At 39.0% G+C, this 27,549-nt stretch overlaps 5 protein-coding genes across 10 annotated transcripts; 2 read left to right on the top strand and 3 right to left on the bottom strand.

The window, feature by feature from the left end:
* Nucleotides 1-1,100: 1,100 nt before the first annotated feature.
* LOC112170335 (LRR receptor-like serine/threonine-protein kinase ERECTA) lies at nt 1,101-8,530 on the bottom strand. 2 transcript variants are annotated; one of them, XM_040508192.1, is made up of 27 exons: nt 7,908-8,530; nt 7,406-7,544; nt 7,210-7,281; nt 7,014-7,085; nt 6,854-6,925; nt 6,697-6,768; nt 6,513-6,584; nt 6,348-6,419; nt 6,189-6,260; nt 6,031-6,099; nt 5,857-5,928; nt 5,697-5,768; nt 5,230-5,301; nt 4,951-5,022; nt 4,795-4,866; nt 4,644-4,715; nt 4,417-4,488; nt 4,271-4,342; nt 4,119-4,190; nt 3,938-4,009; nt 3,769-3,837; nt 3,586-3,657; nt 3,365-3,438; nt 3,073-3,201; nt 2,337-2,687; nt 1,761-2,134; nt 1,101-1,666 (listed from the first exon to the last, which is right to left on the bottom strand). In XM_040508192.1, exons 1-27 carry the CDS (start codon nt 7,984-7,986, stop codon nt 1,292-1,294), a joined length of 2,955 nt encoding a protein of 984 aa, XP_040364126.1. In that variant the 5' UTR covers nt 7,987-8,530; the 3' UTR covers nt 1,101-1,291. The 2 variants fall into 2 exon arrangements, with proteins under 2 accessions (XP_040364126.1, XP_024163358.1); XM_024307590.2 differs by having other exon boundaries at nt 2,337-2,684; nt 7,908-8,529.
* A 3,919-nt stretch (nt 8,531-12,449) lies between these two features.
* LOC112170336 (copper-transporting ATPase PAA2, chloroplastic) lies at nt 12,450-19,932 on the bottom strand. Of its 4 annotated transcripts, XR_005801505.1 has the most exons (19): nt 19,141-19,932; nt 18,933-19,010; nt 18,707-18,804; nt 18,535-18,588; nt 18,339-18,425; nt 18,065-18,229; nt 17,734-17,844; nt 17,303-17,371; nt 16,962-17,071; nt 16,657-16,762; nt 16,298-16,364; nt 15,980-16,059; nt 15,401-15,852; nt 14,804-14,978; nt 14,346-14,477; nt 14,109-14,259; nt 13,866-13,959; nt 13,539-13,612; nt 12,450-13,151 (listed from the first exon to the last, which is right to left on the bottom strand). XR_005801505.1 is itself a non-coding variant. In XM_040508194.1 (18 exons), exons 1-17 carry the CDS (start codon nt 19,790-19,792, stop codon nt 13,871-13,873), a joined length of 2,676 nt encoding a protein of 891 aa, XP_040364128.1. In that variant the 5' UTR covers nt 19,793-19,932; the 3' UTR covers nt 12,450-13,151; nt 13,866-13,870. The 4 variants fall into 4 exon arrangements, 3 of the variants coding, with proteins under 3 accessions (XP_040364128.1, XP_040364127.1, XP_024163363.1); XM_040508194.1 differs by lacking the exon at nt 13,539-13,612; XM_040508193.1 differs by lacking the exon at nt 12,450-13,151 and having other exon boundaries at nt 13,470-13,672.
* A 1,610-nt stretch (nt 19,933-21,542) lies between these two features.
* Nucleotides 21,543-22,811, top strand: LOC112173402 (ylmG homolog protein 2, chloroplastic). Its single transcript, XM_024311016.2, has 3 exons — nt 21,543-21,981; nt 22,065-22,264; nt 22,399-22,811. The coding sequence occupies exons 1-3, from the start codon at nt 21,679-21,681 to the stop codon at nt 22,655-22,657; spliced, it is 762 nt and encodes a 253-aa protein (XP_024166784.1). The 5' UTR covers nt 21,543-21,678; the 3' UTR covers nt 22,658-22,811.
* Nucleotides 22,812-23,021: 210 nt separating this feature from the next.
* On the top strand, nt 23,022-23,916 carry LOC112173404. The gene has a single exon (XM_024311018.2). The coding sequence runs from the start codon at nt 23,448-23,450 to the stop codon at nt 23,799-23,801; it is 354 nt and encodes a 117-aa protein (XP_024166786.1). The 5' UTR covers nt 23,022-23,447; the 3' UTR covers nt 23,802-23,916.
* A 161-nt stretch (nt 23,917-24,077) lies between these two features.
* On the bottom strand, nt 24,078-25,739 carry LOC112173403. Of its 2 annotated transcripts, XM_040508653.1 has the most exons (3): nt 25,538-25,739; nt 25,057-25,176; nt 24,078-24,851 (listed from the first exon to the last, which is right to left on the bottom strand). In XM_040508653.1, exons 1-3 carry the CDS (start codon nt 25,602-25,604, stop codon nt 24,247-24,249), a joined length of 792 nt encoding a protein of 263 aa, XP_040364587.1. In that variant the 5' UTR covers nt 25,605-25,739; the 3' UTR covers nt 24,078-24,246. The 2 variants fall into 2 exon arrangements, with proteins under 2 accessions (XP_040364587.1, XP_024166785.1); XM_024311017.2 differs by lacking the exon at nt 25,057-25,176 and having other exon boundaries at nt 25,538-25,734.
* Between the last annotated feature and the right edge of the window lie 1,810 nt (nt 25,740-27,549).

Here is a 27,549-nt window from a genome sequence, read left to right as displayed (position 1 = left end):
TTGGGCAGCTAAACCACTACCACAAGGCACGTGCGAGTTTTGGCCGCGCTGACCTAACTTAGAACTTACTAGAACGGAGAACGTTACGAAATTTCCGTTTTTACTCTACTTTTTTTGTATTTGTTCGAAGAAGGGTTTGAATCTTGTAACGTACAGATTCGCATTGTCTGCTGGATTTAGTAATTTTTTTGTTTCCTATTTATTACCTCTTTCGCACGTCATTATGGGGTTCCATCTAAAGAGGAAACTTTGAGAAAATTCCCATTGGCAACAACAAGAAAAAAAGAAATTTGATAGAGCATTTTTGTTTGTATAAAGTCGTTGCTGCCGATTGTACATTGGAGATGACAGTGTTTTCGGAGTTACCAATTTTTGAGAGAATTGTTACTAGCGCATAGTACTGTTTAATGGGACTGTCGAAATGGCTCTTTCTTTTTCAATGAAAATGACGATGAGAATTGTTGCCTTGTTAGGTGCAACGGGTGACACTCAAGTTTTCTCTTGGCAGATACATAGTTGCATTCTACATCAGAAAGAGTCTTCTTCTGATTATTAAATGTGGTTCTGGTTTGGAGGTCATTCTGTCTATCCACCAACGATGTGTGACGATAGAAGAAGCCAAAACGACTATGGGCCTCGTTCCGCCATAAAGAAGAAAAAGGAAAAGGCCTTGGAGGTTATATGATGCAAGCCCAAACGGCATAATGGGCACCGCATACAAGGCACAGAACTGAAATTCAAAAACATAATGGTTTAAATGCAGCCTAGCAAAACCCATTTGCATCAATGATGATGATGGAGAAAAGCAATCTCAATCTCTCCCCTTCAGACTGACACAGAAATGGTCCAGCCATGAAAGGCTCCACAGTGCATTATTGCTTCTTCACAGTGCATTATTGCTGGTCATGCAAATAATGCACTCTCCAGCCTGAACCCTGACTCTGTAGACTGTAACCCCACCAGGACTGTGTACCCAACCCAACAATACAAAAGAAAGTTACTGCATGGTTTAACCCGCACCACGTAAGTGATAAACCATGCGGGTGTCATGTCATATAGTGCTCCGGAGTATTAAAAATTATAATGCCAGAGCGAACTAGTTAAAGCATTTTAGAAATAAATCTATTAGTAAAACTTGTCCATCTTTTTACTTCTTTCCGCCTACATTAATAACTGATGAACCCAGATCTTTTGTACACATTTGCAATAAATTGAACCTTCAGCTCTACCACTACTTACCATATTGAAAAGTCAAATAATCAATAGCATTACTATTCTTCCCAATGATTCTTCACTCACTGTTCTGAGAAATTACCTCTCCAAACTTGAGAAAGAGCTGGGCGTCTGAGGTACTCATAGATGGGCAATTGAGCATGTGTGGGGTTTTGAGGTTTGCATACTCATCCATGTAGCACGGCGCTTTCACAGATGAGAGTGTAGTGGATGGAGGATTGAGGGTTGCTTGTTTCGGCAGTGTAGGTGATGGCACAAGACTACCCAAAACTCGTGTTATTTCATGCATAGTTGGCCGGTCTGTTGGCTGCCTCTTTGTGCATAGGAGTGCAAGCTGAAAAACCTTCTTCACAGCTCCAAGGTCCACGCATGTGGCCATGATCTCTGGATCAACAGTTTCCATCACAGCATTGTTCGCTGTCTTTGATAAGATCTGAGAGACAAATGTGAAGCACTATGTGAGGAACTGGGTGATTCAACATTTGTTTAGCATTGTAAACATTGAAAAGGAACAAATGGAGACTTACCAATTGATGGAGATTGCCTTCATTGTCTACAGCCTTCCTTCCTGTTAGCAACTCCAGCAGGACAATTCCATAACTATAAACGTCCGACTTCTCAGTGAGGCGGGAAGTTCGAGCATACTCAGGGTCTATGTAGCCAATGGTGCCCATTACGCAAGTAGATGTATGGGTCTTTGACGTGCATAAGCTCTTGGCAATACCAAAATCAGTTAAATGAGCCTCGAAATCCTTGTCCAACAGAATGTTAGACGACTTCACATCCCTGTGTATGATACGTGGACTACAATCATGATGGAGATAGGCAAGCCCTTGGGCTGCTCCGAGTGCTATCTGGATACGAGTTTCCCAGTCAAGCTTCTTCTTCTTGGTAGTTGGGCCTAGCAAAATAAATACAAGTAAATCACCTTGTACTGCTAACAGCATTCTGCTATTATATGAATTATGTTCCTGAAGGATACTCCTTAAACATAAGATCGTAGATGTCCTGACTCTAATAACCCAACTAGTAAGACGACACATAGAAAGAGTTGCATGACTAATAATTAAAATAATCGCAATATTAGGAACATATTGACTTACCATGAAGGAGATCCCAGAGACTGCCATTTTCCATGTAATCATAAAAGAGAAGGTTTCCAGAAGAAGACAAGGAGTATCCTTGGAGGCTGACTAGATTTCGATGCTTGATGCTGCCAACTGTTCCAAGTTCTGTCTCAAATTCCTTCAAGCACTGTGGATAATGAGAGTAGAGTCTCTTGATCGCCACTGGCTTACAATTCTTAAGAACACATTTGTATACCGTGCTTGATGCGCCATAACCAATTATATACTTCTCACTCAAGTTTTCAGTCATCCTCATGATATCCTCATACACATGAAGTGCCATATTCATGTTAAGAATCACTAGCTTTGGTGTTGAGTAATTAACTGCTAGTACACAATATGAAAATGATTAGCCAGTCATTTTCCACTAAAGCTAAACTTAAGAAGGCAATGAACAAAAACAGCTATAAACAATAATGTAAGCTAGTAAAAATAATTTAGTCAGACACACCATATGGCTTCTTTACTATTACTTGATTACCAGGAAATTCTAATAGACATAGTAATTAGTCTAATCGCCCTTGTTGTCATTTAGCCAACTTAGTTTTCCTCTCAAAATGTCACATCAATTGGGTGCGTTTCATTTTAAGTCTAGTCAACTTACTAAAATATATTCTTAAACTGAACTTGAATGTTCAACGATACTGTCAGAAATTACCCGGCGTCTAATTTAAGCATCAAGAAGTTGCAGAACAATTATAAAAAAGAGTACCTGGTTTGTCAAGTGTACCGTCAGGAAAAGGAGTTGGATGGTAAGGGCGGCAGGCGGCAATAAGGATCATGAGAAGAATCACAAGGGCACCAAGAGCAATTCCCAGGATAGCTGCTTTAGATAATGCAACTGCAGAGAAGAAATTGACGGGATGACAAATGATAACTCTCCAAGATAAAATATATGTAGTCTGCCTTGTCAAATTATGGCCACCATATTGGTTGCATTTGATACTCGCAGGATAAGCAAAAGATGATGGCAAATAACTGGCTTCATTGATAATTATATTTACCTCTCTCTGTTGGACGGGACTCATGACACGGAGAATTGAGCCAATAGCCACAAAGATCAGGATTTCCAACAAAGCTGCAAACAAAAGGTTTCATTAGCAAAAAAAAAAAAGCATGAAAAAGGAGTTGTGATAACATCTTGTGGACATCAATGAAGTAAGCTGAACCATCAATGTGCAGCTAAATCTTTTAGAAGCTTAGGAAATACATCAGATTCTCTAACCTGTCGGATGAAAACCTTGAGAAGTTATTGGATGTGGGAATATCTCCCGCCAGGTTGTTATAAGACACATTTCTGCAAGGATTCAATTTCATATTAGTGAAATTGAATAATATATGGGCAATCTTACATCAGACTGCGCTACATAAAATATGAAATCAGAATATACTATAAAAATTAACTCACAGCACTGCAAGACTGAGGCAATTGATCAAAGACACCACTTCCCCTGATATATTGTTGTGCTCTAGCCTCCTGTAAAAATTTTCACAAATGATAACAATATCAAAACTGAAAACATCAAGTTTCAGTACTTAAACATCCTAAACTTATGACAACAGACATGGGCACTTACAGTGAGAACAAATTCTGCAGCTGACTGAGCTCCTGAGGAATCATTCCTGTGAGCCGATTATTTGAAAGATCTCTGCAAAACATGTCTACGATTAGGAAAAGAAATAACACACACACGCACAAAAGACAGAAGAAAATAGTATCCATTTAATTCATTAAAAAGAACTATAACAAGCACTTACATGTCCACAACACTCCTTAGATTACCAAACTCTGCTGGAATAAATCCTGTCATATGATTTCTACTCAAATTCCTAGCACAGTAAAGCAGGTGTCAGGAGAACAGAAAAACAACAAAAACCATGGATGTAAAAAATGAAGCAGTTGAACTCACAGCTTAAGAAGATGTTCCAAATCACCAAGCGAAGAAGGTATGGATCCAGTAAACTTGTTATTAGAAAGATCCCTGTGCAAAAACATGAAAACATATACTTAGAGAAAGCAACAGAAGAGGAATAAACTAGAATGATTTATACTTACAAAGTATCCAAATTGCCAATCCGAGATAGCTCAATTGGTATTGAGCCACGAAGATTGTTGGAGGACAGATTTCTGAGAGAAAAAGAATTATTTTTGTTAATGACAGAAACCTTGCTGCCCACTATCTGGCCAATAACATGTCCATGACGAACATAAAAGATGGTAGAAAACAACGTATAATATTTCAACCTTAAACCAATTTTCACAAAGAGATTGGTGAAACTTACAGATAAGTCATACTCTCCAGCCTCTGGAGAGCAGGCGGGATGGTTCCATTCAATTTGTTCCCATGCACATTGCTGATACATACATCAATTAGGCATAACCACCTTGAACTAGGTTTATAAAACAATGTAATAGTTGAGGTTATATGCTTACAGGGTGTTGAGATTTGTACATGAGCTAATATTATCAGGGATGGGCCCTTGAAGATTGTTGTTAGCAACATTTCTGCGAGAATATTAATTAAGCAACTTAAAACTTCAAACACGCAACACCATTCTGAATTTAAAAAATCATGGCAAGAAAACCTACAGGTCAAACAAGTTGGTAAGCTTCCCAAGTTCAGGTGGAATTTGGCCAGTAAGATGGTTATCATTCAACACCCTGCAAACACAGAAGCAAAACTTAGAGAGGTACTGAAAATCAGAAAAAAATTTAATGGTGTACAACAAGTGGCACTATATCCACATCACATGAATAAATCAAAACAAAGATGTTCCAACTTCGAATTTAGATGCATATGTAGTCGTCAAAACATACGAGGGAAAAATTGATTTTGAAAAAGTAAAAGAAAGTGGGAAAGTCTCATACAAATAATGAAGCTGTGCCATTTGTCCGAGCTCTGGGGGAATTGATCCTGTAAGCTTGTTGGCATGCAAGTACCTATACAATCAAGATATTCAGTCTGTATATTGCATACAAAAGCACATTGCATTGTTTAGAAATTTTGTCAAGTTTCCTATCATCATTTCTTTTCAGTTTTAATGAGGACCGAAGCCTAAGCACTAAAAAACAACTAATCTGGTCTGGCCAGGCAAGCCAATTCAGAAGTAAAATGATGATGTTGGATGCTTGATGTAGGTCTCTGATACATGTATAAATTACATATACCTTTAAATAACTTATACTCTCCATACATAATACAAATTATAGTCGCTTTCCGAGGATCTGTTGCAAATTAGATGTATGTCTATGATCGTAGTATTACAAAGCCATGCACTCATATAGTTTATAACTATTTGTAACAAAGTTTATGTTTCCTATACTGTAATACTTACAATTTCTCTGTATAAGTCAAATTCCCCAGAATAGGAGGAATCGGTCCACTTAGCATGTTGCCACTCAAATCTCTGGATTGGAGCCAAGGAATATAAGACACAGAAGAGATGAAACATCGAAAGAGTATGAACTTCAGAAAGATACAATTAAAAGACTTACAATACAGCGAGTGCCTGCATCAGGCCAATAACGGAAGGGATAGGCCCAGAAAGTTGATTACCCTGCAATGATCTTGCAATAAAAAAAGAAGATAATATTTAACAAATCAATAACCTAATATTTATGATGACAAAACAAGATGACGACAATGTCAAAGGAATTGAAAGTACATACAAGGTGGCTACTTGCAGGAACCCAATGTTGAAAGGAATCTCTCCAGTTAGCTGGTTATAGGACAGGTCCCTGCCATTAAAAATATGCAAGACATATGTCAATTATCCTAGCAAGGCATTACTATATATTTCACCTCACAAGTTGGATGAAATACGTACAAGACTTGGAAGGCAGTGCAGTTCCCTATATTTTGAGGAATACTACCGGTCAAACTGTTGTTTCGCACATCACTGGAGCATAGTAGAGAAGATTGTTACACTGGTTGGAGAATGTAAAATTGTTCGAGACATGATTGAAGAGGTTAAAAGTCCACTTACAAATACCATAACCCAGTTAACTGGCACATATCTGGAGAAAGTTTCCCAACTAAATTGTTTCCTCGCAAACCACTACAATGAATAGGAAATGAAATTAAAGTCAAAGATGAAATAACATTAACATGAAGAGTAAGATTTGGAATCGCGAACTATCAGTTTACTCACAGATATTGTAGAACTTCATTCCAGTAAATAAGCCTTGGTATTTCCCCACTGAGATTATTCTGGGCTAGGTCTCTAGAACAAGTAACCATATCAACAGAAATTTGATCAATGGTAAATAAACTTAATTAATTTATTATGTTTATTAAGTTTAAAATTCTGAATGGAGATGAGAAAAAGAACTTACAACATCTTCAGGTTCGGAATCTGGGACAGTGTTGAAGGGAGTGGTCCAATCAACTGATTATTTTTCAACATTCTGGAAGTCCAATTAGAAAGTCAGGCTATTATAAAATATACACGAGTTCTTTTATCTATAAAATTAAGCATCTTCCAGAACTTACATGCTTTCCAGTTGCTTCAACTTGGATATTGAAAATGGGATGTCTCCATATATCTCATTGAAGGACAGGTCCCTGATCACACAGTCATTGATTACTTACATTTCTGTATCTACAAATCATTATAAGCTTAAGCAAATCTTAATCCAGTTAGAGAAATTACAGGTATCTCAGAGACGAACAGTCACCAATCTCATCTGGGATCTGGCCTGAAAGTCGGTTCCCTCTCAAATCACTGATCAAATAAGACACAACAAATATCAATCTTTTACTTAAATACCCGCCACATCTGTTAAAGCTAGAACCTTAATAAACCCAGAAATGAAAAACCATGAAATTGTGGTAAAGAATGTGTTTACATGGACTGGAGGCCCTTGAGATTTCCTATTGCAGGTGAGATTTCTCCATCAAGATTTAGACCTGATAGATTGCTGCACACAACAAACACAAAACAGCAAATCCAAAATGAAACAAAAAGAATCAAATTGTCTCGAAAAATTATAATAATCATAATAATTTAAGTCAACCCCAAATAAGAAACGAAAAGCGGCTTACAGGGCTATGACATTGAAGGTGACATTGTCACATGTGACGCCTCTCCAAACACAATAGTCTAAAGACGGTGAGTCTCTCCAGTCGTATAGAACATTGTCCACATCCCTAAACGACTTCTTTATCTCCAGCAGTGTTGCTCCTTCATATTATAATCAAAATTTCATTTCAGGCTCACAAATCAAAAGCTATAAAACCCCATTAAACAAAACTAAAAACCCATTAAACTACAGAAATTCCATGTTCTAATGAAATAGAAGACCTCTACCAAGTCACTCAAGTTAGTTAAGCTAAAGGTTGAAACTTTACACTCCCTCGGGTTTTCTGGGAACCAAAAACAGAACACAACCCCATTAAATCACAGAAATTTTTTGTTCTATAGAAATAGAAGCCAGGTTCTTATAGTCACTCAAGTTAGTTTGGCTAAAGGTTGAAGATTTATACACCCTCAAGTTTTCTGGATACCAAGAGCAGAGCAAAAACCACCAGAGATTCTGAAACTCACCTTCATCTGAATCCACATTACCAAAGCTCACACCAACGAGCAAACCCAGAAGCAGCAACAAGTCAAACCGAAATGCCATAACTTCCCTCCTATTAAAACCCCATTTCACAAATTAAAAACTCCTTCTTCTTCTTCTTCTTCTTCTTCTTCTTCCACTAGTCTGAAACACAGAGAAAGAAGTACACCCCCAAAAGACAAAGATGCCCTGTTTCTCTCTTCTTACACTGAAACGGTCTCAAGAGTGTGAGAACCCATGTTCGGTTTTTGAAAAAGCTCCTTCCTTTGTCTTTGTTTATTGAAAGCCTTAACTGGGTGTAACTGATATTTATTCGAGCTCCTCTCTAAGTTAAAGCCTGGGCTTGTTCAATCACATCGCTCTGCCACATTGGGCTCTCTAATACAACTGTTAACAACTAGAGAGAGAGAGGCACACTGTCTCACACACACACACACAGAGAGTGGTAAGAGCTAGAGCTAGGCTTTAGAGTGCTAGACATGAGAAATTATTTGGGTGGATAAAGTTAAAAGGCCACATGCCAGAGCTCTGCAATGAAAACCTGCAAAACATTACTACTGCTCAGCTCAGCTCAGCTCTATGGACTTTCTATCTTGTTATATATTTTTTCAGTATTTGGATTTCCCTTTCCCCTCTGTCTAAATGTCCATTGTGATATAAGCGGTCGCTTTCCTTTTCATTTATCTTTGCCAGAGCCAATTTATGTGGGACAAGGCTTCAGTTTTCATATGCTTTGTTTATTTATAATTTTATCTTTTGAAATGTTGATTTTGTAATATGGTCCTCCAATTATTTTGTACGTAATGGTTTGTAATCCTGTTTGGCAATGGTTTGTTATCCTGTTTGGCAATGACTCTGAATCCATGATTACGTGATAATAGATTTTTAGGTAGAGCATGCGTATCACGTGGCAGTACGTTTAGTCGATTAGTGTCTATGTAGGATATATTTTGGATATTTTATTTGAATTAAATATAGATAGTTTCATAATACAATTAAAAAATAAAGAAATATAATTGGGCGGGCGTACCATGTAACTGGTACATTTGTTCTACTTAAGAATTTCTCTTAAGTGATTTGATGGTGTTTGTAACCTAATTGAAGCTAGAAAAGATGTGGAGACTCATCTATATCTCAAAACGAAACCATTCTGATAAAAAAAACCCTAGAGAAGCTCTCGCTCTATATCTCCGTTTTATATGGTTGAGCCTGTCCGGCTGCGCCTCGGCGCTGGCAATGGCCTCTGGCCTAGCCTGTGCACGATGTGTGCAGCCGGATGGATGTTTTGTTCAGTGATCGTTTCTCAGGCTCGGAGGCTGGGTTCTGGAGGGGTACTATTTCTTCTCTTTTGGCTGAAAGCAGTGGCTGCGTCGAGGGTGTGGGATTGGATCGGGGCTGTGCCGGGTTGAAGTGGTGATTGGTGGCATTCAGTGGTCGGCGTGTCGGGTTCGATGGCTTGGTGGCGTGGATCGGAGGCTGTTTGGATGGATCGATGGCTTACTAATGGTGTGCTGCTCGGACGTTCATTTTGGTTTTCGATGCAGAGCTTCCCGTCGTTGGCTGGTGTGGGGTGGAGACCGCGATGGGGTCGTGCTGCTGGAGACCGCGATGGTTGGACGTTCATTTAGGAGTTCACAATTTGTACCTATCAATATGTACATTAGCAAATGATTTAGGTACCTATCAATCAGGAAATAACTCAGGTAAAATTGCATAATTTTGTCTATCATTCAGATGTTAGACATCATATGAGTTTTAACATAAGCAAATGATGTAGATACCTATCATTCAGGGAGTTCATAATTTGTACCTAAATCATTCAGCTAATGACTTAGGCATCTATAATTCCAACTTTTGAATGTGGAGATTACATGAGCTACAACCCATGCATTGATTTAAATTAAGGTTTTGAATGTGGAGATTACATAACCTCCAACCTAGGTATTGATTTTAATTGCTGGAATCAAGAGTTGATTAATTATGGGCGATGTCTTTGCGCAACCGTTTCTAGACTTGCATTTGTAGAAAGTTTGGGGATGGTGGCAGCTTTAGTAATTCTTAACAACAATGGGTTTTAATATTTATCCTATTTAATAGATTTTTTTTTTATAGATAAACCTAATTAATAGGTTTTGGTGTATATTAAAACAATCCTAAAGATGAGTTTAATCTAAAAGGTGTGTGTGAATTTGGGTGTAGAATCAAATTCCCCATGAAAAAAACACTCGTTTTCCTTATCTTATTAGAACAGAATGAAATATGCGTCCGATTATGTGAAAAATGAATGACATAGGATATAAGCTGAATCTGCTCACCATTTTGTTAAAGTTGACATTACTTGATTTTATTATAAGATGAGGTTCCCTATTAGATGGCATAGTGCTAAAAAGTGTTATTCCTGAACGATCAAAGCAAAATAATCCATTGCATCTTCAAATTTTCCTTCAGCTGGTATATATGTATGATTAGAAATAATTGAATGCCCTATACCCTAGATTCCTAAAACTAATTTTGGTGGTTAGGAAAGAGTTAAAACTATGATGGCTTTTGTAATGTTCTCCATCTAATCCAATACATCGAAAATAGTATTAGCAATTGACTAATCCTACACTAAACAAGTGCCCTTCAACCTCCATTTTTGGGGACTTCTCGCAGATTTAGGACCACATTCATACAAACTTCATTGTCAAAAACCAAATCATCAACTTCACCGTATAAACAGAAGAAAGTCATACTCATACGGTCGTACTCGCCATGCAGACACAGTAATTTGAAGTACAAGAAGACGTGTAAAGTAATGTAGGGCCAAAATTCAATTTTTTTTTTTTTCTTTGAGTTATAGAAATATTTATAATTTAATCATAACAATAATTAAAAGATAGTTCTCAGTTCTCACTCACGACCCATATAACAACCTACATCAAAATAAGTGTAGAACAATTAGGTCATAAGAAGCATCACGTATACCTCACTCAGTCAACTTACCAACCAACATATTTATCGACATTTGTTGATGTTTCAATCAAAACCCAAAATTTCGATAAAATCCCTAAACACAACTTTCTTTAATAAATCAAAATCGAATACTCCAAAGAAAACGCAGAAGAGTGGAAATTATTCTATACACCGACGGTGTAAATAACCCAACACTTATAAGATGATCTCAACCCTTGATATTTATAATTAATATTTTTATTAATAACCTAATAGTGTATTTAATATAATCTAACCGTCCATTTATGTCGGTTCAAGTGCACTTCGCTGCACTGAATCCTCCTATCCACAGAAGAGGGGTAAAAACTTTTGGGTAAAAGTAAAACAGAAGCGCGAGGTGCGAGAGAGAGAGAGAGAGACATGCATGCAGAGGAATCAGAAACGAGTGGGGGCCCACAAGTCCCATCGTACTACTGTGAATTTTACTCGAACCAAAGCAAGAAGAAATTTTAACTTTTTTTCACCTCGGGAAGGTCATATATGCATGTCGTCTCCGTCTGACACAGCACGTTGATTCCGGGGTATGGGGGGCCCGAAAGACTGACGGAGCTGACGACAGCCATTGACGGACTCCGTTAACGTCGCTGTCGGAGGCTGGCGCCTCTCCCTCTCACACGTCCTTCTCACTGCTTCTGTCCATTAACGCCTTTGTTTGTATTTTATTAATTGTTTTTTTTTGTTTCGGTAAATTAGAAAGTGATTTGGGAAATAACCAACTTTCAGCTTTACCGTTAATCCGCGAATGTTTCCCGTGTTACGGTATGCTCCTCTTATAGCAACATATCCATCACCAAGAAAATTATAATTACATCACCATTCAGGGGTTGCCACGTGGATTGTCAACCTTCTCCTACAAATTTTACGTCCTGTCCCTAAGTTTATTGAATTAGGTTAAATTGTTACCTCCTTTTGTTTTTGTTTCAAAGAAACTTTGAAGTTGTCCAGTTTTTTTTTTTAGGTCTCATAAGTTGTCCAGTTCAATACAAGGAAATATGTTGGAAAAAAAAAAAAATACGTGCAGCAGGAAAATAGGTACAAAACAACGTATATAATGTATAAAATGTACTCCTCTAACCTAGCAAATTTGAGATAAATCTCATACCTAATGAGGTCGTCAATCATGTAGAGGAACATAATTTATTAAATTTAAGGCAATATTTTAATTTGATATGACACTACTAATAGTTGACCACTCAAAGAATGAGACTAGAAAGTTTGTTCCAAACAAAGTCATTTTAGGCGAATGCTCGGAAATGATCATTGTGGTGCCTCAAGCAAACGATCTAGGAATAGCCAACAAAAATATCACGTTCTAGTCGAGTGGAATTAGTTTGAGACTCGATTAAAAATAAAAATAAACTTGATCGGAAAGCATTATTGTGTATAGTAATATGGAAACTAAGTCAATCGGGGTTATTCAAGGAAAATCCTAGTGAGAAATGAAGTATTAAGTAACATTTTCTACCCCGTAAACTAGAAATTAGCCGAAGAAGATGTGCATGTACATGGAATCATGGCTGAAAAGAAACACAGAAATTAACACTGCTCCCAGGTCTATAACCCAGAAAAGGGAGGAGGATGTTGGGCCCCCAATCACATGCAAAGCGTTATAGCATGAAATCCCCTCGTCTGCAATAGTTCTCTCTCACATGCCCATTAAATGTGTACAATAATGTTTGCAAGGGGGCCATACATATCATTCTCCATTGTTCTCAATACCAGACTTGGCCTCCTGCTGCTGAACCATTTCTCAGATTCTCAGTCTTATATCAGAGAAGATGGATATCAATCATATCATAGAATCATTTTTCCCCGAGAAAGTCGAAGGAAGAAAATCGTATTACCAACCTAATTCGCCTAAGGAGCAATTGTGGCACGAAAATAGTTATTAGTGTTGCGAAATCTCATAGAGGCACTTCGACAAGTAAATAAGCTTGGGAGGAAATGAGGAACCTCCACTAACTCCTTAAAGAGTTAAGACCCACCAAACTCGTTAACTATTGAGGGCGGCAAAAGCACCCTATTTTAGCAAAGCTCTAGACTACAATGAAAAACAAGATGAATAACCCGAACCAGATCCGACCTGGAACACCACTGGTAAGCAAAGAAATGAACCCTGTTGACCACCAAGCATGACTCCGCACTCGGCCATAGACGAAGACACGTGAAGTCACCGTCTTCTAAACCACCAGGCTTAACGATTTCAAATTGACACCGCCAATAGGCTTGAAACCCTAGCGTTTCAAATAGAGAGGCAAAAGTAAATTTTATTGAAAGAAAGCAAAATGATTAAACAAAACATCGAGTGGTGGAACATGAAAGCCAAACTCATATGACGAAAACAGCATGGCAAAGAGCCAAATAGAGAAAGCAACAAAGAAATATCCTCAAAGAAGCCACAGAACTTGGGCACTTATACATCAAAGGTTTAACCTAACGATTTGTGTTCTATTTCTTATGGGGTATCGATCCAGCATGCGAACATGGTGAGGCTTGTTTGTCTTCTATTTCTCATGGGGTATCATACCATAGAAATCACATCATAAGGTATATAGTCAGCAAAAACCTTCATAGTAATTTATTTCTTTGCTGTAGTTTTTGGTTCAAAGAGTTTCACACACCTTGCAGTCTGGTCTGGGGCTCTACTATTAAGTAAGAAATTAAATGAGTGTCGGCTGGTGGTGGGACGTTTGTCCTGCGAGTAACAAGGACGTCCAGATCAATTATATCAGTTCTGGTCTACCTCCATCATAAGCTCCATGCAGAAAAGCAAAGATATATGAAAACACATTCGGTGATTTGGTACAGTAAGTTATTATTATTTGTGAAATATAGACTAATTACATGAGGAAGCAATAACTTCCTTGTTCCAATAATTGTTGACAGAAAATGAATTTAACCGAATTATATAACTCGAAGTCTTGATTAGATGGGTATGTAAGCATTACCGGAGCTAATTCTTCCTAGCACTTTCAGACTTATGAAGCTGTAGAAGCAAAGAGTTGGTTACTACAAATATCGAGCTCAAGGCCATCATCCCACCTGTCCAACCGAATACTGGGTTAATCAAAGAGTTAATCATTCTAGACATGGAATTCCTAGCATCTTGCAGAAACTGAATATCCGTTGTATTCCAATTCCAACCATTCCTAGCAAATACGAAAAAGGAAAGAGGAAATGATTTTACTCACCAGAAAGTGAGGGTGTCATGGCAAAATCGTATTGAGGAAGCAGTACTCCAGCAGCAATGGGGATGGCAATTACGTTGTACGCAACAGCCCAAGATAAATTTTGATACACTTTTCCCATTGTTGCCTGTGCAAGTTCCAGTGCATCTACAACCTGCCAGAAAGAGGTTCCTTGAGTATACAAACATGGAGAAGCTCTCATGATTAGTATTGTTTATGAGGACTGTAGAAATGACATACTTGTGATAATTTGTTTCCAAGTAGTATAATCGACGCAGCATTTGAAGCAGCATTTTCTTGTCCCTCAATCTGAAGAGCAATCCCAACGTCGGCAAGAGCCAAAGAAGGTGCATCATTTATGCCATCACCAACCTGCGAAAAAAAACAATTGTCACAGAAGAGGTATAGCAAAACTTACGATTTATATGATCATGTCATGAGAATGAATTAATGAACAACCACCTTGATGCAAAGAGGAGCTCTAAAAGAGCTATTTGATTGCATCCATGGTCATATGGTTTAAACTATTGGCTATTTACCAAAACCACCAGTTAATCCCATTGCTGAAATGTAGAGTATAAAATGGATATAGTGGAGTGAGGCAGCCACCACACTTGGATTTCAATGTTACAACTGCTTTGGCATAGCTAAAAACATATGAAAAAGCAAAATTTACAGAACAAATTGGAGATGGTTACCATTGCAACATGATGCCCTGCAGCTTTAAGACTAGAAATGGCTCCAGATTTTCCCTGTGGAGTCAATGATGACTTGATAAATTCCTTTTCTATTCCAACTGATTTTGCTATAGTTGCAACTGCCTCTTCCCTGTCCCCAGAAAACAGGACAGTTCTGATACCCTTCTGCTGGAGTCTTCCAGTCAAAGCAAAAACAAGTCAGCACACCATGCAGAAAAAAAATCTTGATAACTTGATAAGGATCGTGTATAGAGGTCCAAAGAATGCAGATTTAGGCTCCAACAAAGGTGTAAAACTAAGACGTGTTTATATCAGAAATCTACAGACCAGATAATCCTTGGTAATTTCAACTTTTCAAATCATCAACTGCCTATTGTATGAATGAAACCACAGCCACACATGAAAAACGCCATCACAAAACCACCATAACAATCTTTTTTATGGTTCCATGAACACAAAACATTGAATGGAAACAAAATGACAAGAGCATTGCTATGGTTGCCATGGTAAAGTTCACCAGAAATACAAATAATAATACAGATAAATCATTGTCATGCACTTTGCACCTCAATGCTTCAAATGTGATAGAGATATTACCTAGTTACAGTAAACTCAGCATCTTCCCGCAGGCTGTCGGATATTGCAATAGCACCGATGATACCTTCCCCTTCACGTCCAACATATACAATTGTTTTTGAATAATTTGAGGGTGTTATGCCTTCTGATGATTGGTGCACAGCATGCTCTAGTTTTGAAATGTCAGATCGATCTGTTCTTCTCTGGAAACGCTCATGAACCCATTCCAAAGAACCCACTGCAACTAAAAGGCCATCTACTTCTGCTAATGTTCCAAAACCCGGTTCGGTTAATTGCCTTTTTGTGACTGGGATACTCAACTCCAATGATTTGGCTTTGTTTAAGATAGCATCAGCAATTGGATGTGATGCTGTACTCTCTACAGCAGCAGCTATTTGAAGAATTTCCGAGTCTTTATACTTGAAAGAAGCAATGCTAGAAACAGCAGGTTTTCCTTCAGTGAGGGTTCCTGTCTGAAGGTTGAAGCTTAGAGTGAGATTGCAGAGATAACTTCACATATGAGCAAGAGTAAGATGATTCATCTCTTCAGAGCCAGTACAATGTGTATGAGTGAGCATGATTGTGTAAATGCAAATCTACCTTGTCTAAAGCAATATGATCTATACTGGCCAAGCGTTCCAATACATCTGCTCCTCTCACAAGGAGTCCTTGCCTTGCTCCTGCTCATTTTTCAGTGTAACAAAAGTAATATTAGAACTCTCCAGAAATACCTTAGTGTTATAACTAGCAAGAATATTAAGCATGCTTGAATATATGATTGAACCTCTCAAACACCAAATTAACAATATTAAGTAAGGTTGACAGAAGTATGACAATTATTTATCCAATACCCAGCACGAGTTTCTCACAGATATACAAAATCAAAGTGAATATAAATGAAGATGGTAGATGGTGTACCAAGAGAAGTGCCAACTAGGATTGCTGTGGGTGTTGCAAGACCCAGTGCACAAGGGCAAGAAACTACCTGCAATAAAACACAAATACTTCATGTTTTGACATGTATGCCTTATATGAGATTTCAATACGAGATCTAATTTTATTATACTTTTCCTTTTGTAATAGTTTGACATGTATGCCTTATAATGAAGAACTATTTCTGGTATTTACATCATTACATAAAAATACTTCATCCCTAAATTAAAACTCTTGCGAATAATGTTTAACTATCATAAACCAGTTCCCCTAAATACAGTCAATCAGTCACAGATTAATAATGATTGGGGGTATCTTTATATTCATTTGTTCACCATACTCACCAAGACATCCACAGCTAGTTTCAAGCTCAACAGCAATGAATCTCCATCTGGCCCAGCAATATCATTGAGCAAAACATCAGGAAAAATATGAGTTCCAATGTAGTACCTGAAATGAATTCAAAGCATAAGCATGCCTAGTTGAAAAGAACCACAAAGCATTTTCTTAAGTAAAAAGAAATCACACATTGCCCTTTAAGTTGATTAGATTTATAACCAATTACAACTATCTAAAACTTCAGGTTCATTTCAGTCTATAATGACATTTTTATAAACATGTATTATGTGAAAGAAAAATCACCACCTACCAAAAAGCAAATGTTGTAGCTGAGAGAGTCATTATAGTGTATACAAAAGGTCCAGCTATTGAATCAGCAAGCCTTTGAATTGGTGCTTCATGGCCTTGAGCATCCTCAACCTGACAAATATGAAATGCATGCACTGTCTAATGAGTAAAAGGTGCTGACTGATTAAGATATCAAACAGAAAACTTCCCTGCATTGCAACCCCCTTCCCATGGAAAATAAACAAAAGAAAGAGATATTCCTTGAACAAGTACATAAATATCCTTAATGAATTAGTGTTTCTGCACAAACGCAAGGTTGCTCAAAACAATTGTCTGTGTCATGAGTAAAAGTAGTTCACTAACCATGCGAACAATCTTGGAAATCATTGAATTGGAGCCAGTTGAAGTTGCTTCAATTCTCAGAGGACCATCCTGAAATATATAAACAATTCCCTTCTGTTTTAACTATGCAAAAACTATATATCAAATGAAATTGTCTTCTTCTTTTCATAATAAAGTCTTCTTTTCTTTTCTTTTTTTAAGTAAAGAAAAAAAAAAAAATATATATATATATATATATATATATATATATATCTACTGAAGGTAACTATATGAAGGAAGTAATAGCTGGAGCTCTTAATCTCATCACTATATTCCCTGTTGATCATGATAATATGGGAACTCTGTCCAACATTAAATGTAATACATGACTGAGAAAGCTCTCAAACTTGAGAAACTACCAAAAATAAGTGCTACATGTGACAACATATCACTCTCCAGTTTAACAATCATACCCAATTTATTGTTCCAGCTGAGACGGTAAGTTCTTTTTCCTTAAATACAGGAAGCGATTCTCCTGTGAGCATGGACTCATCCACAACACTTCTTCCAGCCAGAACTCTTCCCTGTGGAAGCAGTTTATATTCAGCAAACATTCATCAAAAAATAAAAGTATAACAGTTATATATCTAAGCCACCAATACGAGCCTTTGGTCTAAAACAAAGACAACAGCAAACTAATTAAGACATCCAAGGATTCACACCATTTCAGCAGAAACTTTCTAGTTTTTGCTCAAATCTTAATGGGCCATGTCAATCTGATTGAGCAGTGATTAAAATGCTTACATCCACGGGTATAGTTTCTCCTGGCAATACCAAAACAGAATCTCCCACACGAACATCATCAGTTGGGACCTCAATGCAAATTGCATCGGAGCCAAGTACAGTGTCACTGGAGGAATCATTTTCTGAGGATGCAATTATAAGTCTTGATTGAGTGTTTATCAGTGACTGCCAAGCATATTCCAATCAAACATGTGTTGGTTATGCATCCCATATATGATATATTATGTTGAGTTTATATATTTGAATTATAGACATGAGTTACATTCTAACTTACCAAGAGTTCGTTCATATCACTAGATGCCCTGATCCTTGCCCTTTCTTCAAGAGAACGTCCTAGGAGCACAAAACCAAGAAGCATGACCTGCATACTAAAACACAGGAGCTTTACATGAGTTTTTCTCCTGATCAACCAAGGTTTGAAAAAGTTGTAAAGGAAAAACAATGCAGAGATTGAAAGCAAAATCAGTCACCGGCTCATCAAAGAAGGCTGCATCCCATTGAAGTTCAGGGTTAAGAAGAGAGACCTACAAGAGTAAAAAGCTTAAAGTTAAACAAAATCTAAAATAAAAACCAATTGGTACCATCTTGCATTGGACTGAAAAAAGAAAAATGAAAGCTAGTTTTAAGAAGAGAGAGACCAACCGCACTAATTGTAAAAGCAGCCAGGGATCCAAATCCCACGAGAGAATTCATATTGGGTGATCCTTTTTTGAAAGCCCTCAAACCATCAAAAAGCAAGTCTACAATGAATTGATTTCACAATGTCAGGCTCGGCAGGTGCATAAAACTTGTAATTTCACAGAGAGCATCACTGCTTAGAAGATTGTGATCAAAGAACTTTGAATAAAGTGAACGAAGCGAAACCAACCTCGTCCGGGTCCCAACAAAGCTGCCATGGCCAAACCACCCTTCACATACGAATTATGGAGCACATCCATATACGATCCTAAACCAATGAACACAAAACAAATGCAGACTTAAATTTAGTTGTTTTGTTAACACAGAAAGAGAATCGTGCTCAAAACACCAAAGATAAGAAATGAAACTCTACAGCATTACTGGTTTGGAATCATTACCATGAGCAATGTGAATTCCCAGAGAATGCAAAATGTGGGAAGCGTGTGATCCACAGCACAAGGCCACCAGAGTCCAAGCCAAAATGACTCGGTTCCTACTCTTCACCAGCATCTCCTCCTTCTTCTTCGCCATCTCCTTCCACTTCCTCACACTCTCCGTCACTCCCACCCCGGAAGCCCTCCTCCTCGCCGCAAATCCGCACTCCGTCAACCTTCCGGCCAAGCTCTCCGCCACGGCCTGCGCTCCACCTTCAACCTCCGGCCTCAGCTTAATCGCCGCCGTCTCGGTCAACATGTTGACCGCCACGGAGTGGACTCGGTCGTCCGCAGACAGCACCGACTTGACTCGCGACACGCAGCCGCCGCACATCATCCCGGAGACGTCGAGCAGCACCGACGCCTCCTCCTGAATCGGCGCCGCCGCCGTGGCGATATGATTTGGGGCCGCGGCGGCCTGCAGGCAGCTGGAGAGAGTGAAATTAGGGTTAGACTGCTGCCGGAGATGACGGCGATGAGGGAAACGACGGCGTATCGGGAGGTGAGGCTTGAAGTTGAAGGCGAAGCGGTCGACATTGGAGTTGGTGGTGTAGCTGAACAAGAGCTTCGGGTCCGGCGAGAGAGAGGCTCTGATATTGAGAATAGTATTCATCATCGGAAAATAAAGGAAGCTTTGAGAGAGAGATTAGAGAGATCTGATTGTGATTGTGATTGTGATTGTGATAGAGAGAAGAGAGGATCGATGAAGAAGGGGTGAGGAAGGTAGAGGTGGTCGTTGAATTCTGAAAGATTATTTGGCGGTATGAAAGGAGAGGCTTGAATAAACTATGGTTTGACACGTCACCAACTTCACTAACGGGTTTTGTCGGCTAGTGCGCACCTTGTTTAAAATGAGGTCAATTAGCATTAGGACAAATCTGACCAAAGATCATGAATTTTGAGGGATCTTTATCCTATGTTAATCTCAATGTTCAATTTCTCCGCTCTCCTCACTTATCGCTCTGACAATTGCAAAATGGAGTGGCGTAATTGTCTTGCTTAAGTTCCCAATTTCTTCCTATATTTTTCTTGCACACAACCGAGCTACTAACAATCAAGCGAATTATGATATGTTCCATAAATTTTTCTTCACAGGACTTTTCTCCTCCCTCCCTCATCCCCTTCACCCATGCTCCACATAGTCAATGATATTTGGTATTCCCAAACTTCTCGAATTACTTAGTTTGAGGTTTTTTTTTTTTTTTTTAATCGAACTATGTTGCTTTATCTTATTTAGAGTTATATATCAAAATGAAAAAAAAAAAATGAAATTTAGGCATCAAACTAATAGTTTCGAAATTTAAAGTACTCAAATATGGATTGATTTCACTGTCCCCTGACCTATTATACTCTTTAGCTGCCTCTCTCTTCTTGTTAAACCCTAGTCGGCTTCTAGTTTTCCATTCGCTACTCATCCGGCGGTGGCTGGCATTAGTGCCGATCTTTGTCGTGCTGCTGTCGTGTTTGTTGGCGCTAGACGGGTGGTTTCCTATGGCCTGGTTCTCAAGATGGCTTGGTTTTGTGGTTTTCTCAGCGGTCACTGGTTCTCTTGTTCGATGCTTCTGCAGCAAGGAAGTTAGGTGCGTCGAGTTATTGCTTTGGCGTTGAGTGGCGTAGGAGGGGATGCTTCAGGTTCTTATTTTGACATTAAGCAGCAACACAAGACTTCTATGGTGACAACGACTGTAGATCGAGATTACTCTTGACGAATTTGCACAAAAGCATAGTATGTTGGGCATAGGGCTGACTTTCCTTTGGACCTTAGGGCTGCCACTTAGTTAGTTATTTTTACTTTCTAATAATTCCATATTGTTTTTAAGAAGCTATGCACTTGTGTGTTTTGGTGTGCCTATTTACCATGCCGTCGTGTTAACTTAGTTTATAGGCTCGTTTTTTTAAGTGAGCGTGGAGTGTTCAATGAGTGGACCAAATCTATATATCACCGTGTCTATTCATAGATTACAGGGGGAGGGTATGTGATGGCCTATTTTTGGTAATTATGCTTTGTTGTAGTCGAGTTATCTTTCCGGTATGTCACCACTCTGTCATAGCAAATAGAGTAGCTAGTTGTGCACTCTTTGCTAATTGGTGCTTGTTAGAAATACATGTATTTTGTAGAGTATTATGATATTATTTCAGGACGTGCTCTAGATGCTCATTGTATTAAGGGGTTTAGGCTCAATGTCCCACCCTTGTATTCGGCAATTTCATTAATCAAGACTAGAGGGTAGCCGCACCAATCTCTCATTTCAAAAAAAAAAAAAAAAAAAAAAAGGAAAGAATGTTTTAGTACTATTTGAGGTTTTAATTCCATAAATTACATAAAATTGGTACGACTGTATTGAGTAACAACCAGGGAAAAACGAGTGGAGAGCGAACGTCGTCGTATGTAGCACAATGCCCGGGATACATTTTGCGCAAATTATCCAAATCTAGTACCCGTCTCCTGATCCACACTTGTTCTGCTTCTGCTTCTTCTTCTTCTTAGCTCAACTCCAGAAAATGGCTCAGAGCGAGTTGGCCTCCGCCACTGAGTCCCCAAAATCGTTGCCGCCCACCCCACATTTTACTCCATACTTCTCAATGCTACTCTCCCCAACCAATTTCGCACCATTTCTCAGATCATCCTCACCCTCCTCCTCATCTTGTTCCAAGAAGCCCAGTTTTGTTCTTCCCGATATTCAATCTTCCATCGCTTCCGCAACCCACAACTGCCTCGAATTGCTCCACTCACTGGCTTCGCAGAACCCTTTTCTCAACAAACTAATCTCCTTCCATGGCGAATTCCAGAGTTTCTGCCACCAGGTAGGCCGGCGTTCGCTCCGAATTGATTGAATTCTCACTCGAAATGGGGTTTTTCGTAACAGTTGAAGTTTAATTACTTTCAGGTTCAGACTACGAGGTACAGGAAGTTGAAGAGTTTATCTACTCACAATTTCGCCGCGGTTTTACCCGGGGACTCGGTGGCCGGACTTGTCGTTGCAAATGGGGTCTCCAACTTCCTGAACTTATACAACACTCTATTGGTCTGCAGGCTTGTGTTGACCTGGTTCCCAAACTCCCCTCCTGCCATTGTCGGCCCTCTCAGGTATTCTCAACCATTAATTCAACCTACTTACTGGTTCGGCAACATAACATGTCAGATTATCTTGTGAGAGAACATTGCGTTACATATTGATATATAGTAAAGTAGTAACTGATTATGATGTGAATGTGGTGCAGTACAATATGTGACCCTTACTTGAACATATTTCGGGGGCTAATCCCGCCACTCGGAGGCACATTGGATCTCTCTCCCATTCTGGCATTCTTGGTTCTAAATGCCTTTACAAGCACAGCCGCCGCGCTACCGGCCGAGCTTCCAGCATCACCAGCAGCTTCCCAAGAACTCGGTGCTTCTTCTGCTACTGGAATTACTCACCTCACTACGCCGCAGAAGAAATGGATCACAAGGCTTCAGGGCAGCAACACAAAGAGCTGAGACTGAGTCAGTTAGGTTGCCATACTTTCTTGTAATATTCGAGTACATGACACTAAACGTACGGCAATTCCTTTCTTTCTTTGTATTTGGCTGAACTGAAGAATTTTTTGCCTTGCAATATTATAGAGTAGTGATGCTTTCAGTTGCTGCTGTCTATTTTGAAAATGCAAGCATTAAGCATGACTGGATATGCCAAGTTTATAATTTATTTACACACTACTATTACTAGTCTAATGAAGCTGATAGTATAGGCAATCAAGCCCATGTTTTCGTTTATTGGACTTTTTTGATGCCTATGCACCCATGGTGTTCAATGTGCCTAAGAACCTTACCTTTCTTTTAGGGTCCTTTTCTCTCTAGATTAATCCAACTTTATTTGTATTTTCAACCATTTGATTCAATGGTAAGACACTTGAAATTCATAGGAGCTATATAGCATCTGATTCCAGAGAATTATGCAGGAACAGGCAGTATCAATTTTAATTTTCGTTAATGGGGAATATTCTATCCCACTCACTCTGACCAGTGACACCCAAAACTTCTTGATTAAGCCTCTGACTCCTAGTCTCGAAGGGAACATTATCTGTTAGTTTCTAGGTGGATTCCTTCTGGAGGATAAAGCTAAAAATCAGTGTCCTTTTGCTCAAGCTCTCTATGACAACCATTAAATTTGGACATCTTTGCACAAGATAGAGCGTAGAGTATAAGCTTATCATTAGTCATAGTCTCATAGACAGTCCACTGTTCTTAGTTATTTTGGTTCTCAAGTGCTGCATTCTGACACTCTTGAATGGAGCCCGGAGCTACAAGGAGGACGAACCGGTTTTCTTCATATGAGAGGTTGGTCGCCATCGGGTTGGCACTTCTAGCTGTGCTTTCTCCTCTCTATATTGACCGCACAACAGTGGATGATTCAGAACTTGACTTGCAAGAGCCCATCAATTTTGCTGCTTGGCTGCCCCTGCTGCTCGTGGTGTTGATCTTGGCCATCACTTTGTCGCTTTACTTGGACCGAAGCTTTACCAGGTTCGATCCTTACTGGATTTACAGAGTTGGCGGTTCTTCGAGTGGGATTATAATAACTCTCCTGGTTCTGGCGTTGGTTTTGAAGTGTAAAGCTTCTGTTTGGAACCGGGAGGCTTAACTCAACTCCTTTTGCAGTACTATTACGTTTTTCTGCTATGTAACTTGGGTACTGGTTTTAACAGGGCAAAGTTCATGTATCTTTCTATAATAAAAGTAAGCAGTTTCTCGTTGAATTCAAAGTGTTGGGGTTTTTGTTTCCGAACGGAGAATCAGCTGCTTCGGTCATTATAAATGTAAACCAATCCATTTACCTCTAAAAAAGACCATAGGAATTTTCTCTCTATGAACAAACCCGCACACTGAAAAAAGAGGGAAGCTTGGTAGGTCCTAAATAGAAGGGAAAAGCTGAAGAAAATGAATGGCATTAATCTCACAGTAAAACTCTTACATACAATGAAACCGAGAAACACAGAACAAACTACAAAGGCCGTGCCTTTGAATACAACAGAACCGAAAAAAGGGCCCTGAATTTAGTGGAAACGAATCTAGATTCTCATACATCTTCATAATCCAAAGGCAAACCCCATTGCAATCAGAGCTGTCGTGAAACATGCCCACACACTACTACTTCTAGACCAATCATAAGCGCCACTGCACTCGTCATCTGCACCACTAAAGCACCCAGGTCTTGTTATCTTAACCACACCTCCCTCGGCAACAAAGCTGCTGTTAGTTTTGCCGCCGCTGAACAACACACACCAGAAATATGGAGAACCACCATCACTGCCACTCACGGCAGCTCCGACTTCAGTGTGGTTCTTATTGTAGAGAATGTCCAAGCTCTTACTGCTTTCAATCAAGATGTTTGAAAATGCTTCAGCAGCGTGGACATATTTAGTCTCGCAGCCAAGTAAACGACCGGTAATTGGAGAGAGGGTTGAGACTTGGATACCACAGTTTGGAGCAAAAGCTTCAACAAACTCGGAATCAGCTGGCTTCTTGGCATCTGGACCTCCTACAGCACCACAGTCACCTTTGTACGCTTTTATGTACTGCAAGGCAATGCAGGCCAATCCAGGGTTGTCATAGAGGGAAGATGATTTGTGTGCAGTTCTGTTAGCGTTAAGAACAGCCACTAACTCATCCGCAGGGTTATTAGTAACTTTCACTGCAATGTTCATCCACGATCAATCTCATTAATACAAGTCCTATATCTGATCCACATTACGAACACAAAAGACGATGAAGCAAAAAGAAAAACACCATTTGCACTTCATAAGTCAAAATAAGTCCAATGAAGCAACAAAAAAAAAACTTCACCAAAATAGTACAGAAGAAACACCATCCATAAAGCAGAGTGCTTCATTTATTACATTGTCCCAGAGCGCAAGTTTTGGCCTTCACTATTATTTTCTGTACTTGTACTAAATCTTCAAGTTTCAATCTTTTATTCTCATTGTAAATCCAGGTGCCCAATCCAAGATCCAAATTATCTGTCCCCAAACCAAGAATGACTAGAATGACAAATGAGATTAAAAAATCTTAACCAAACAGATCAAGTAACTAAAGCTGATTTCTGATCTTACCCACAAAGATCTAAAGCCAAGGCAAAGCTTGAATCAATAACTCATGCACTAAAAGAGTGCAAATGCAAATGTGGAAAGTGTAGCCACATTTGGAAAATGCATCAAAGACACAAATTCAAAACAAGGAAACAGAATCCCAAATTGTTTTAAGCAGATCCAATCTTCACTGCCCATTTAGATACAAGTTCCAAATCTGAAGTTTGCAGGGTCACATTGTCCTATAAACAATATGCACAAAGAAACAAACTTTGATTTGAAAGAGACTTACTTTGAGTAGCAGCAGAAACAGAGACAACAAGAAGATAAACCAAAAGAACCCATATGACCATTGCCATTGCTACTTTGCTTTGCTTCTGTTGCAACCTCCGAGAGAAAGAAAGAAGGCGAGGTGGGTCGTTTAGTCTCAGAACGGACAGCTATTATTTCCTCTTTTGTTTTTTTTTTATTTATTGCTTATTTCAGAAGTCTCTCCAACAAGAAAGTAGTGGTAGTTAAAGGGTCTTCTGGCTAAGCAAGGCTACATCTGGTTACAATTACTTAAATACCCAACTGTTCAACGCGAGGGTAAATCCAACTGTTTAGCATCAAAGAAATTTCAAGTCGAAGAGTGATTCCAACTTTCCAATTGAGCATCCGAAATACCATTAAAGTGATTACATAATTAGCTGCCCCACATCATTTTTGAACCAAACTTTACTGTAGATGTTTTAACAAATTTAAGACTCATTTATACTATTTGTAAGCTTTCAAATTTGATTTTTATTTTTTTTGAATAAAGAGTTGGAGTGGCTGCCCTCAAGTTTTGATTAATAAAACTGTCAAATACAAAGGGGGAACATTGAGCCTAAACATTTGATTACAAAAAGCACCTAGAGTATTTCTCAAAATAATATCAGAAATATCTACAAAAGACATGTATTCTAACAAGCACAAACTAGCAAAGAGTGATATACTGACTATTCCATTTGCTTTGACATAACGGAAAGATAACTCGATATGTAACCCGATTACAACATAGCATTTTTACTATAAGCACAACTTTTCTGTTATGTTACCACCGGAGAATAGATCCGACGACATTTAGTCTCACCCTGCCACTAGGCGGTAGCGACCATTTGACCAAGCAAGGAACTCGCCTCCTACTTAGAGTAGGCACATTACTGCCACTAAGAAGCTGCGACCATTTGCCAATGCAATAAAGTTGCCACCAACTTAGAGCAGACAAGGCACACAGAGTGCATAGATCGGGACCAACCCACATAACCTTAACCTATAACGGAATGGACTTATTATTGGCATAAAACCACCTAATTGTAAAAGACAAAAACAACTAAAAACAAAAATAAGCCAATTTGGGCCCATGGTTAAAAACCAAGCCATACCCCCATAGAGCCCACCAAGAAGGCTATAAAGAAACCAGCCTCAGAATCCCCATCACCTCAACCTCGTCACTGCCGTCCAACGATCTCCGGCAGGTCCATCTCCAGTCATCATCGGCAGTGTACGCACCATCCAAACCAGGCCAGATTGGAGCCAATTCAAACCTTCACCTTCATTCCAGCCAATCGGGAAACCAACACAGACCTGGATCTACCTTCACCTTCATTCCCTGACGAGGTAGATTGTGGTCGATTAAGAGTCATTGAAGTCGTCAATCCATAACCATCTATGCGACTCGATTGTCGTCGAGACTTTCCACCATCAGCCATCAAGGACCTGATGTCCCTGATAGTCAAGTAGACCGGTCCGACCGCACCCACAACGCGCCAACGAGGTCGAAGATGACACCAATGCTGAAGGACGCCGAACTAGTGCAAAAGCGGCTAGGGTTTTCCTTCTAGGGATCTTTCTGAGAGAGAGTTTTTTGTGAGTATCAATAAAATTTGATTTCTTTGCTTCACAAAGGTTTTTGCTTTGTAATTTTCTTTTGCTTCTATTTTTTTCTATAAAGAAAATATAATAAAATTACTAAATTAGAGATGATCAAAACTATTAAAGTATAATATGATTGACTAATTGCTTCTAATTTGGAGGAAAAAAAAAAACTTTTCTGCACGAACTAAAAAGAAGTATAAAAATAAAAGGGTCCTTGACCCAAAGCACCAAAATTTGACAAAGTTATCCCACTTATCCCAGCAACAAAATTTTATTCTCACTTACCCTGTTTAAAGGAAAATGACAGTTTTGTACACTGCCCCCCCCTCTCTCTCTCTCTCTCTCTCTCTCTCTCTCTCTGCGCCCTGCAAGGCCCCAACACCGCTGGATCGCCCAGGCCGCCGT

The sequence above is a fragment of the Rosa chinensis genome, chromosome 6 (assembly GCF_002994745.2).
Source record: "Rosa chinensis cultivar Old Blush chromosome 6, RchiOBHm-V2, whole genome shotgun sequence".
NCBI classification, from domain to species: Eukaryota; Viridiplantae; Streptophyta; class Magnoliopsida; order Rosales; family Rosaceae; genus Rosa; species Rosa chinensis.
This window is presented reverse-complemented; position numbering and strand designations above follow the sequence as displayed.

Coding starts and splice junctions, on each gene's coding strand:
- LOC112173402 (XM_024311016.2), top strand. CDS start 21,679: ATGGCTCAGAGCGAGTTGGCCTCCGCCACTGAGTCCCCAAAATCGTTG. Junction 21,982..22,064: donor TCCAGAGTTTCTGCCACCAG/GTAGGCCGGCGT, acceptor AATTACTTTCAG/GTTCAGACTACGAGGTACAG. Junction 22,265..22,398: donor GCCATTGTCGGCCCTCTCAG/GTATTCTCAACC, acceptor AATGTGGTGCAG/TACAATATGTGACCCTTACT.
- LOC112170335 (XM_040508192.1), bottom strand. CDS start 7,986: ATGGCATTTCGGTTTGACTTGTTGCTGCTTCTGGGTTTGCTCGTTGGT. Junction 5,023..5,229: donor ATGGCACAGCTTCATTATTT/GTATGAGACTTT, acceptor CTGTGTTTGCAG/GGTGTTGAATGATAACCATC. Junction 2,688..3,072: donor CGGTACACTTGACAAACCAG/GTACTCTTTTTT, acceptor ATTGTGTACTAG/CAGTTAATTACTCAACACCA.
- LOC112170336 (XM_040508194.1), bottom strand. CDS start 19,792: ATGATGAATACTATTCTCAATATCAGAGCCTCTCTCTCGCCGGACCCG. Junction 18,230..18,338: donor GTGATATGAACGAACTCTTG/GTAAGTTAGAAT, acceptor TATGCTTGGCAG/TCACTGATAAACACTCAATC. Junction 14,260..14,345: donor TTGGAAACAAATTATCACAA/GTATGTCATTTC, acceptor TCTTTCTGGCAG/GTTGTAGATGCACTGGAACT.
- LOC112173403 (XM_040508653.1), bottom strand. CDS start 25,604: ATGGCAATGGTCATATGGGTTCTTTTGGTTTATCTTCTTGTTGTCTCT. Junction 25,177..25,537: donor TGTTTCTGCTGCTACTCAAA/GTAAGTCTCTTT, acceptor GTTTGGGGACAG/ATAATTTGGATCTTGGATTG. Junction 24,852..25,056: donor AACTTGCGCTCTGGGACAAT/GTAATAAATGAA, acceptor TGAACATTGCAG/TGAAAGTTACTAATAACCCT.
- LOC112173404 (XM_024311018.2), top strand. CDS start 23,448: ATGGAGCCCGGAGCTACAAGGAGGACGAACCGGTTTTCTTCATATGAG.